At 38.4% G+C, this 12,657-nt stretch overlaps 1 protein-coding gene across 1 annotated transcript in view; it reads left to right on the top strand.

Annotated features, from left to right (window-relative positions):
* LOC105618577 (cytoplasmic polyadenylation element-binding protein 2) overlaps window positions 1-9,921 on the top strand; it is a 157,790-nt gene extending 147,869 nt beyond the window's left edge. Inside the window, exons 4-8 of the mRNA XM_012200110.1 lie at window positions 7,864-8,115; window positions 8,208-8,320; window positions 8,484-8,876; window positions 9,254-9,364; window positions 9,805-9,921. Coding sequence (XP_012055500.1) covers window positions 7,864-8,115; window positions 8,208-8,320; window positions 8,484-8,876; window positions 9,254-9,364; window positions 9,805-9,921 — 986 coding nt within the window. The remainder of the gene's footprint in view (window positions 1-7,863; window positions 8,116-8,207; window positions 8,321-8,483; window positions 8,877-9,253; window positions 9,365-9,804) is intronic.
* The last annotated feature ends 2,736 nt before the right edge of the window (window positions 9,922-12,657 follow it).

Here is a 12,657-nt window from a genome sequence, read left to right as displayed (position 1 = left end):
GTGTGTGTGTGTGTGTGTGTGTGTGTGTGTGTGTGTGTGTGTGTGTGTGTGTGTGTGTGTGTGTGTGTGTGTGTGTGTGTGTGTGTGTGTGTGTGTGTGTGTGTGTGTGTGTGTGTGTGTGTGTGTGTGTGTGTGTGTGTGTGTGTGTGTGTGTGTACTCTCTAAACTTTTAGAGTGAATCTCATTCTGATGATTGAAAATTGATCCATGCAATTTTTCCCAAGAGGTTCAATTTTTACTTACTCTTTAGATTGAGATTCCATTCTAAAGAATTTAGAGAGTAAGATTAACTTTAATCTCGATTTAACTTAGATTCTGTTTATCTTTTTATAATTCTTAGAATGCCCGTTTCCATCAATGAATAACTTCAGCTCTTAACCTTTTTTTTAATTCTTAAAAAGAGATGAAGAGTTAATTAAACCAAGATTAAAATTAAACTACATATATTAGTAGAAATGAGCATTAGAAGAAAATAAAGAGTAAAATTGAACCGAGATTAAAGTTAAGCTTGCATTGGTAGAACCGGGTCTGATTCGATGTAGATACCGAGACGACGAGACTTGGCTCAGCCGATTTTAGATTCACGCGAACGAACGTGTATTATTCAGCACGGTCGCACGTTACGTAACAACGTCCGAGGTAGAATTAGAACGCATTGTACGAGGACGGGAGTACGCTCTACCGTGCGACTTTAGCAGCCGGCGTTCAAGTTTAACTTTGTCCCGTCACGGAGGGATTGTATGCAGAACGCCGCGGGACTTTCGACTTTATAAGCCGCGCGAGTTCTTTCATCAATTTCACATCTTCTCCGTTGATTGAAAAGTCAATGATAATTTTTGGATAATCGATGATTAAAGTGAGTCCACAATTTGTTGGAACTTACTTTTTCGCGAATCGAATCTTGAAAAGCCGATTGAATAATAAAATCACTTTGCTTCTAATTTACGCTTTAATCACAGAGTACATTTTATCTTTGTTCAATTTGATTTGACTTGAGATTTCTTTATCTCGAGATATTTATATGTTGAACATTTACATTGTGAAAAGTAATGTTTATTTTTTTTCTTAAATATTCCATGTCGATTTGAAATTTATCAAAAGTTCTGACACCCTGTTTTACTGATTACGTAAATTATACGTAAATTATAGTCACGTAATTACGTTGCGCCTGTTGATATCGGTGCGAACGACGCTCCGCTAAATTCCCAATGGGCATAAATCTGCGAAACAGCCGCTCATAATGCCATCAACTCGTAACACTAAATTGCTGCTCTGGATTTCTGACTTCATCGATGAGCCTCCTTCGACGAATGATAGCGTAACGGAGCATGCATGTTTCTTTCGAATCCCACTTCAAAAACTTAGGACCATTTGGAACGAAGTTAAATTTAAGAAAACTACATAATTTAGACATCACGTCCTATCGAACCCGAGAGGATACGAAATGGAATTCGCTTTCTTTCGCAAACATTCATAGAATACTTAGAAAGCTCTTTTATGACGATTATAATGAAAATGTACTCTCGCACGAAGTTCCGTAATGCATTATATAAATGTTATTACTCTTAAAAAGAAAGTCTCCTTTAACATTTTTTTTGGGTTAATCGAACAAGTATATTGTTATAACATCGTTAGCATCCATTGAGGTAATCATTATGCAGTTGTGTTATAATTAATTGCGTTATTTAGTATTAATTATAATGTCAATTATTCATCCTATTGTTAACATCTGTTAAAATAATTACCAGCGCCATACCGCTAAAATATACATATACATGGGCAATGCGTTACTCCGCGTGCAATGCATCGAGATTTAATTTAGGAAACGAGTAATGCAATTCAGGTCTCATTAAAGAACGCACCTGCTGCAAATCCAGGCATCCTTTTTCCTACGTCAGAGGATAATCGCATGACGACGTCTCTTGATTATTGTCATATAAATTTTCATCTCTCTGTGCCGGGAAACATTCCCCCGAATCCATTTCACGGCGATATGCGGCAAACGACATAAATACCCTGATCTCTTCCACGACTCCCTGTCTTCTATCTCGACAAGAGAAGTTTCTGTCTCTCTTTCTCTCCCTCTCTCTCCACCGTCGTGGCAATCAGATTGAATGCGCGTCATCATCGTTCTCGTCCTTGTCGTTATAGCTGGCTTCCCGTTCACTCGTTCCTGGCTTATTCCATTCCCTTTTTGCCATCCCTCGCTCTTTCTCTCACCCTCTCGTTTGCTGCGTGTTTCCCTTAGTGACGCGAAGGTGAAACGACTGACGGAAGGGGTCGAAGGGAGGAAGTGGTCTGATTGCGAGCGACAAGGGGGAGCCTGATTTTTGCCATGCAAATTTATGAGAATAAAGAAAAGCGACAGAAGGAAAACGGCTTTTGTCTCGCGTTTTGACTGGCGGCCAACTCCCACGAGGGAGTTAAACGTGTACAAGGCACGCTGTACATCGTGATGGGAAAGTCATTGATCCCTGCAATAGCCAGGACGAGCATCCAGAGTGATAGCATCGAGATCGATAGGTCAGGCCTAACGACGGATTCCCAAACAATATGTAAACTAGTGGTCCGCCGAGTAAGAAGATCCTCAATCAATTTTCTTAAATCAGAATATATAAGAGAAAACGCTGATTCTTTGGAGTCAGTGGATATTTCCTTCGCGTTTGGTTTCCTATATGATATATGGGATCCAAGGTTTCTCTTGGATCCCATATATCATTTATTTTTTCAGGTGTATTAAGTCACGCTTGCGCGTGACATGGACTCTCAAGATTCAAGGTTCTCTCATAGTATTTTCTTTATGGCATTATTTATATTAGCACTTTTTATTAGACTTTTTATTAGATTGTTATTTTGTTTTTCTACACTGTGAAGTTCATAACTATATCCAATTTGAGTTATTTTTAATCATTTGTACATGGCCACTGCTCTTATTCAATATGTCTTTAATTTAACCAAATCAATGAAATTAAACAATTTAATTTTTAAAAATGTACTGAATTTGATTCAAATTTAGTTTATTATTTACTTAAACATACGTTATTATGGATATTGTTTGAAACTTATACTTTGAAAACTTTTAAAAAATTGACTGATTTACGTTTTGACACATAAAAGTTAAAAATAACAAAATATTATTTAGCTCAAAGTTTTGGGTTACTTTTTTTGCTCCTTTGATATTTAATAGTGTATATTATTTTTATGGTTAAATCTGCTTTTAGACTCAATAAACTTATCGAAATTTTTACAAACTTCGTCTTTGTACAAATCTGTTTATTACAAGACTGCGCAAAGGACGATTGAGTTCATGAAATTTAAAGATCCTATCGAGAAATTTATCTTTAAACTATTTTTCGATCAATCTGAAATATTTTTGTGGCCTATATATGTATCATAAATATTATTTAAATGTGAGTGACGAATATTACTTTCAGTTATTTCTCTTAATATTACATTTCGATGAAGTACCAAAGATCATATGCTGCTGATATAGAAAATATAATATTATAATGTTATTCGAAATTCAACGATTGAAACTGGAAATTCATGAGATTTGAAGCATCTACATACCTATTTATGCGATCGAAAAGATAGCTCAAATATCGAGATATATATATTTCAACGATAATATAATAACGTCCAATAATATCGCCGCGGGGCCACGTTCAATATTCGATTTCAATATCCGCGAACGAGGGCGTGCGTGTGCCCGATGTATGTTACAATTTTGTGCTGTTACTTCGATTTCGCCACGAATCTCGCTCTCAAAATTGCCGCCGAAGCGTCGGCGTGATTGACCCAGATATCAAGTTTGAACGAGCATTTTCTCACGCGACGAAATCGAAAGAAAGAGATTTCGAAACATGAAATTTCAAAAATTTCCGAAATATTTCATGCTGATTACGGCAAACATACTTACGAAATTGTTGTTCGCAATAATGTATCGCGTAAACGGTATATTCGAAACATGAAAATTGATTTACTGCTGTCTGATTTTTGATACATTGCCTGAAAAAGGGCGATGACTGTGTTTAGCAAAAAAAGCTTATTGTAACAGCTTTACATACACAACTGTTGTATAAAGATCTTTAATATGATTGGCTTATATATTTAGATCAGTGAGGAATTAAGAGGAATTAAAGATAAGAACCAATTATAATGGCTGCGTTCAATAGAAAAAGCAACTTTGTAACTGTTGTAAGATTCTTGAATATGATTGATTTATATATTTAGATCCAGTGAGAAACTAAGAGCAAGACTAGTCATATTAAAGAATTTTACAAAAGTTGCAAAGCTGCTTTTTCTGCTGAACGTAACAAATAATATAAGAATCTTACAACAATTGCAAAGCTTTTTCTGCTGAATGAAACCATTGCCTGATCACCAAGAAATTTTCCGGAGCGCATTTTGCTCATCATTCGCGTGCACAAGTTCACAGAGTTTCGTTTATGTGTTATTAATTTGCCGACGAATTATAGACGCGCTCGTGTTAGTTGTGCTAATGTGTGTAATGCATGATGAAAGCACGATGTAAGCAGCGTCGAAACGTTATAGAACATAAAATATCTTTCACAAATGGGAATTAGAGCCGGTGCAATGGTATTATAATGCACAATTATTATATCACGACCATAAGGGAGAGACTCGCTGAATTATTAATTTACTGCAATCCTCGAACTTAATGTGCGGCAATGAAGAATTAACGCAGGCGACGAACCAGTTCTAATCGATTCAAATGGTACGAAATAGAATAATAAACATAAAGGAAATGAAGTTACTTTTCAGTGAGTTGTTAAAAGAATTTCTTTCTTTGTTGAAAATTTGTTTTCTGGATTTTTATCATATTTTCAATAGATGTTTTACATATTGAGAATAAAATCCTCGACAAAAAAAGAAATGCGATTGATGTTATGGTTTTTGATTGATTCAGATAGTAGTGGGAATTTGATTTCATTAAAGTAATCATTGCAATATTTTTATTTTTATGTTTATTTAATTCCTTCCAAATAAAATTTTTTCTTAAAAAATTTCTACCCATGAATATATGAGTTTAGTCGAAAAATTAAGGGATGATAAATATAAAGGCAGTCATTTTCTCTTCAGATAATACATATGTCGATTGCGTTTTTTTTTTATTTAGGATCCTAATTGAAAGAATCTTCGTGTATTTATATATATATATTACGATATATATATATTACGATTCCAATTCTTTGTATAAATGGTGTGCAAAAAATACGATTTCAACGATACAAATGCAGTTGTAAAATGATATTACAAATTATTATATTGACGATAGAAGCAATTAAAATCGTATAAATCCATGTGTTTAAATGTCTTACACCTAAAATTACGCATGTAAGTTGCACACGCCCGTGTGCATCAACCTGATCCTTACATAATTCTCATCACGTACCTACTCTCGTGTAAGAAAGTTACATTCACGCCAGCATTAAACGTCGTCACGAAGAAATCGATGGATTATTGCTGGACTGCATGCAGGAAGCTTTACTTCAAGTTCTGAACATTTTTCTCTTCACGAATTGTTCCTGCAATTATCAATTAATTTTGCTCAATATCCGCGGGAAGAAACTCGTTATTTTTCTCAGTCTCCGATTCAAGACATATTTCACTAATCGTAACACACCCGGTATATATCTGCGACCTATATTCATATCTCGCATTTTACCCTGAGTATATGTAAATAATTATCAGCTCGCGATAGAGCCCGCGCGTTAGAAAAAAGCAAATAGAGCTGCTTGTCGCTGAGCGGATAGGCAAATATGGGAGAGTCCAGGGAGGGGAGCCCTCGTATTTGTTTCCAGTTCGATTATTATTACACGATTGCGTGTGTATGTATGTATGTATGTATGTATGTTCAGTGTATCGGGTGCGTGGTGCGCGGAAACGGAAAAAAAAGATGAGCGTTGTGACGGCGCTCGTTTGTTCCGACGATCCGGCGACGTTTTCCGCCGTGCCATTCATGCGCGTTGCACCCTGTTTACTGCTTCTCCTTTTTTTCCCCTCCCTTAACAACGACAGGAGAAACAAACGGCATCCCGTCCCGTGGACGATAGGTACAGTCGCGCGCGTGAATCCTCGCCGTTGTCGGCTCATTATCTCGATCGCCGATCGAGAATGGCGACGTTTATCAGACGAGCGAGATTTCCCGTCAGGAGGAGATACAGTGAGTTCCACTTTATTTTATTTCTCCGTGTCTTTTCTGGACGACGAAGGCAATCTTTTCCTGCCGCGAGTTATTACATTACCGAGTTCGGCGATCCGTACACTGATTATTACTCATGCGAGTAATTAATAACCGGTCGTTGATTGCACGCGAGTGATCTTCCTTACACGGTAGTGATCTTCCTTTTCTTGCGCTTGTCTGGAGTAAGCGGAATCATCTTACTCCGAAATGAACGGTCTCCGATTCCCGTCAAATTACTGGTGTTTATGATGTTGAACCGAACCTCTTTCGCGGAGCAATCGGAGCTGCGATGTTCAACTTTCGAAGCCTTATCTTTTTACATAAATTAATAACTATATTTAACAAAATAATCTGGTAAAAATCATGTATATTATAGTTTTATGTTTACAAAACGTTCAAAAGCGAGTATTCAAGTGAGTATTTCCTCACTCATATTACCTCTTTTCTCTAAAATTTTTAGGGCGAATCTCACTCTGAAGAGAAATCTCATTTTTAAGGATTGAAAATTGAGCCACTCTTTTTTAAAACTGACTCAATTTTCTCTCTTTAGGGTGAGATTCTCCCACTCCAAAGAATTTAGAGAATTAAATGCGAATATTTGAAAAATGCTTAAAAATCTCTTTTGATATGTAAGCTTAATTTTTTCTATAATCGCAATACTTTGGAGTAATTTTAGGAGTAACATATTTATTCCATTTAGAGCCAATTATTTCATCTTCGAATAAACTATGTGATAATGTTTATCTAACGGATAAACAAAAGAGTAGATAAGAGAGTAAGAGAGTAAGAGAGTGAACTAAAATTTTTGTCAAAAGGGATGAAACAACTCCTTGATAAATTAAATAGAATTAAATAAACACTTCACTAATAAACGAAGTAATTTAGTTTTCTTAATTGTTGCCATCCCGTAATTATTTCGAGCTGTAATATAATATTTGACAAATAATACTTTTGACCAAGTAATGCTTTATTTATTTTCCAATATTTAAAGAGAGTCTCTGATAGAGGATACATTGATAAACAATTGCGCATCCATTGATTTTTCTTTCAAAAATCCAATATTAATTATCCATAATATACTTCTAGTTTCGGAACATTAAATATCTCTTGAGATAGAAACAATGCTGAGAATATCACATTATGTAATCAACACATTTTTACGAGGTTGTATTTCAATTGTATACAACATAAAAATTTCTGATTCAACCAAAAAAAAGAAAAAGAAATTGTGTCGAAAGTACTCATTGCGTGCGATTCTTTCCCCTTCTTTCTCTTAATGTCTTTTATATATAATACACACACCGCTTATTACGTGATTTCGCGCAATTGTATAATGAATTTTCCGACAACGAATGAATGTCAGATCCGAACCTTGATTCCCGCGACGATCCATAACGATCTGTTGTTTTATGATGTACGTGTAAATCGATCAATCAACACGTGGCTCAAATTTCGCTCCTATTGTATTCAAATTAGAGGAAGGGCACATTTAGGAAGAACTTATTTCACCAAATTTTCTTATAATCTATTCGACCGATTTATTTTTACGAATATTCATCTTGATTTTTTCCTCAATTTATTCATATTCTATCACTTAACTTATATACTTCTCGATGGATCGAATTACTCACATAGAGAAATGTTTTGTATTTCAGGTAAATCTCCGTTCTTCCCGAGTCTCGATGAGCAAGGGCTGGAGGATCCGAATGCGCCGAGCCAGTTGGACGGTGTCGGCGTTGGCGTCGGAGTAGGCGTCGGCGTCGGCGTGGGTGGCGGGATAACGGCGTCCCAAGCGGCGCCACTCTCGTCGCCAAGTCGGAGCAGTCCGCACAGCCAGGGCAGCGAAACCGGCGAGCGTTTCTCGAGGAAAGTCTTCGTCGGCGGATTACCGCCTGACATCGATGAAGGTACGCAGTTTATATTATATCATCTAAGATTGGTTATTGGCGGGACAAGACGTAACATAGTGACGTAATCACAATACATCTTCTCAATTCAGACGAGATCACAGCCAGTTTCCGCCGCTTTGGTCCGCTTGTTGTGGATTGGCCGCACAAGGCAGAAAGCAAATCCTACTTCCCTCCGAAAGGTTACGCATTTCTGCTATTCCAGGTACGTTTTCGACTCCTTCCGCTTCTTTTCTCATTTTTCAAATTTTTCAAATTTTGTGAATTAATAAAAATAAACATACTGACAATAATTAAGAAAAAGACTGAAAATAAAAATAAACTAATAAAAATTAATGATAATCGAATGTGCCATGTGATTATTCCAGGACGAGGGTTCGGTGCAACAGTTGATAGATGCCTGCATCCAAGACGAGGACAAGCTTTACCTTTGCGTGAGCTCGCCCACGATCAAGGACAAGCCCGTGCAGATCCGACCTTGGCGACTCAGTGACGCCGACTTTGTGCTGGACGCCTCCATGCCGCTTGATCCGCGAAAGACAGTCTTTGTCGGCGGGGTGCCGCGGCCGCTCAAGGCAGTCGAGCTCGCGATGATCATGGATCGGCTTTATGGTGGTGTCTGTTATGCTGGCATTGACACTGATCCTGAGCTCAAGTATCCCAAAGGTGCCGGCAGAGTCGCCTTCAGTAATCAGCAAAGCTACATAGCTGCCATCTCAGCCAGATTCGTACAGCTGCAGCACGGCGATATTGACAAAAGGGTAAGTATGAAGAAGAAAAATTCTATTTTTTGAAGATTTATTTGAACGAATAACATCTTTAAACGATATTTAGTTTGATCTTATTTCAAAGTCATTTTAAGTAATATTTTAAGATGCTAATATGGCTCTATAATAGTTCATGCTATCTCAAGATTGTACTTAAAACGTTCTTAAATATAAGAATGGACTATATAAATATCGGTCTAAATGAAATATTTAGGAAGAGTATAGAAGATCTAAATCCATGATTAGTAGAGCTGTTTTAAAGATGGGACATCTTTACAAATTACGAACATTGTTCTTCAAGCAATTATTCTTATTCTAAATACTTTGAGAATTTCATACTTTCTCTAATCATATAATAATCTTTCGAATAGGTTGAAGTCAAACCATATGTTCTGGACGATCAGATGTGTGACGAATGTCAAGGCCAGCGTTGCGGAGGCAAGTTTGCACCGTTCTTCTGCGCCAACGTCACCTGCCTACAGGTACATTTCACCACAATCGGCACATTTTTATTAATAAATAGTGAAGAAAGCTATAAAGTAAAAGTAGATTTTTATTATCAATTAATTTGAAGCTAAAATTTGAAATTTTCTATGCAAATGTCACAGCAAAAAGCAACTCCATTAAAAAAATTAAATTTTCGGAGATTTCACTGAATTTCACTTTTATTAAAAAACTCTATTCATTTGATTCAAAGCAAAATTATATTTGTATCTTTTAATAATAAATTGATGGGAGATTTTCTTTATTAAGCCTTTATTTTAATAAAGGCTTAATTATGCCTTTGTTTTAATGAAATAATTATTTTATTGAATTAATTTCTTAATAAAATTTCTCTTTTCTCTTGTATTAATAAGAGAAAAGATTAAATTTTTTGAATTTAATTATGAAGTCTAAATTAAATAATACTATCTATTTTCAGTACTACTGCGAGCATTGCTGGGCAACTATTCACTCCCGGCCAGGTCGGGAGTTCCACAAGCCGCTGGTGAAGGAGGGCGCGGATCGGCCTCGGGCCGTGCCTTTCCGTTGGTGTTAACCCCAGCTGCGTTGTCCCTAATTATCTCGCAGCCCTAGCTAATTAACTACCACCTCTACCAATATCTCCCCACCCTCCCCTCACGTGCCCCAACCAACCCTCACTTCCCTCCGCCTCCCATATTACTTACTTACTTACTTACCTACAACAAGAACACAGCCTCAAAACTGCTATTACTACTACTACTATTACTACCACCACTCGATCGTTACGTACTATCACTACTCTATTCTACTACCACTATTATTACTATTACTACTACTACCACAACTACTATTCTATTACAAATTATTACTACTACTACTACTACTACTACTACTACTACTACTACTACTACTACTACTACTACTACTACTACTACTACTACTACTACTACTACTACTACTCCACTGCTACTACTTCAAGTTGTACCGATTATACTGGAGGAAGAAACCAGCCGCTGTTGCCCGCCAATCGATGCAGGCTCTTGGCGTTACTCCGATCTTCAACCTCGCATCCATAACGACTTGCTAACGATCACTGATATCATCGTCGGGCAAAATTATGTCCATCTAAATGACTTTGCCGAACCGGAAACGGATCTTGCACCCGAAGGCGCCAGAAGGCAGCCGAGAAAAGAGGGAATGATCGGATCCACGCCAAGCCGACATCGTCGAGCCGAAAAAACGAAGAAAAAAATGAAGAAAAATACACGCCGAGATACAGAAGAGAACTGGACACGGATTCTCAGTATATCGATTACTCGTACACGTATAATCCTATCTGTCTGCGCTGTAAAATGCACCGGTTCTGTCCGAAAGATCGAGTATTGTTAGTTACCGCGAGTCTCGAGGAGCGAGCAAGCGAGGGAGGGGCTGCCGCCGCCGTCGCCACCGACCTCGTGTACGCACCCCGCGCCAATTGTCGGCGCCAATCCTTCTCGAGTATTTACCGAAATCACCGGCAGCGCGATTGCGATACGGATCCGCCTTGTGCTTGCGTCTCGTTCTACCGCGGATCACCCCTTCCAAGTTCGACTACCGCATATCGCGAGAAGGAAGAAGTTTCTTTCTGTGTCGTCCATCCCGATCGAGCGAGATTTTGATTTTGCGAAGCGCGACCCGGATGGACGTTGGCGGACTTCTCGATAAACGGAGCTCGTGTTTTCCCACCGATATCATCCATTTGGACGAAAGCCCGAACGAAAACCCGCGCTCCCGAGCGACGTAGTGATTCCCGCGCGACGAATGTTCGTAAGAAACGCGAGTACCTGATTCGACGCGAAAGTGTGTTGCCAGAGTGAGCGAATGAAATTGGAAGAGCATGCGAGAAAGAAAGAGATGAGGAAAGAATGAGGGGGTGATAGTGGAAGCAGTGACATCAGAAAAGACGCGTAGGTGATGAGGGCCGGTGGGAAACCTGGAAGAGGGTAATAGGGAGAGAGGATAGAGATGATATAAAGAGAGTGACAAATCGTCCGCATTGGATGTTAATCAGTAATGAAAAAAGCCACGCTTCAACCTGCTGTGTAGGTAATTCTCTGTATCACAAATCCAGAACACACACATACACACACATTCATACAAACATGTACACATATACACGGTTTTCTAGTTATTAAGAACTTATTAAAAATATGTTACATAGGTGCGTTGTGTAATGCGTTTCTTGTACGGATAACGCAACTGCGCGCTCATAGGGAAGCATTCGACAAAATGATTTTGTACTAATTAACTTATTCAAATGAGAAGAAAATAACGCGTAGATGAAAACATAAAAGAAACATAAATAGGGGAACTGAAAGTTTAGGGAGAATAGGTGTCATACGGGTGACGAAAGAAGAGGTAAACGGAAATCGAAATAATTTAATTTTTCGATCGCGAACGGCTATATATGACATCGTGGCGGCGTGCTCCAGGTTGTCCAAGCCTGCCTAAGCTAACATCCGCGTGCCGAGTTCTCTACCAATTTTCTTTCCCAAAAATCGATGTGAGTTACCTTCACGAACCCTCGCGCGAGAAACGAAGGGGTTGCGAAGTCGAGTCTGCGAAGAGGAAAAAGGCCCCGCTACTCACTCGCGGGGAACGCGAGGATCGAGGATTGCTGCTACCGTCGATGACGAATTTTACATTTTGACTTTATTATTACTACTACTATGTGCAATATAAACGGTCACTCTTCGAGGTTTACGCTGACGAGAACGATCGGCAATACGCTAAGCGTATTTTCGGAATGCGACGTGCGCGCGATTTCCCTCCTCCTCGAAAACATTCGATAGTAAACATGGAATGTTCGCGAACGTCCGCGTCTAAACTTGTACATCCCTCTTTTTCACGAAACGAGCGGTGTATCTCGCAGATCCTTTTTTGTGGCGAAACGATCTCGCGCTCGACTTCGCGGAAGATAAAAAAAAGAGAGACACTTGTGCAAAACGGGACGCAAAGGGAGTGATGTCGTTTCTCGAAACCAAAGTAGCGATAGAAACCGTGATTCGCGGAATATCGGAGCAGCGTATTATACATAGAATGATCGTATCTAATTACTCTCTTCATACGTCCGATAGATGATTTGCAAGAGTGTGCGGCGCGTCTTGAGGGGGTCGCGTTTCGCGCGGAACATTATTATAGATTCATACATTATATATATATACATATATATATATATATATATATATACATATAGAGAATGCCGCATGTTGTCCGTCTCCGTACTATATATACTAGTACTCCTTCCTCCCTTAACTAGTATTAATACTAA

This window comes from Atta cephalotes (genome assembly GCF_000143395.1).
Source record: "Atta cephalotes unplaced genomic scaffold scaffold00001, whole genome shotgun sequence".
Classification (NCBI taxonomy): domain Eukaryota; kingdom Metazoa; phylum Arthropoda; class Insecta; order Hymenoptera; family Formicidae; genus Atta; species Atta cephalotes.
The sequence above is the reverse complement of the archived record's forward strand: the minus strand, read 5'-3'. Positions and strand labels throughout refer to the sequence as shown.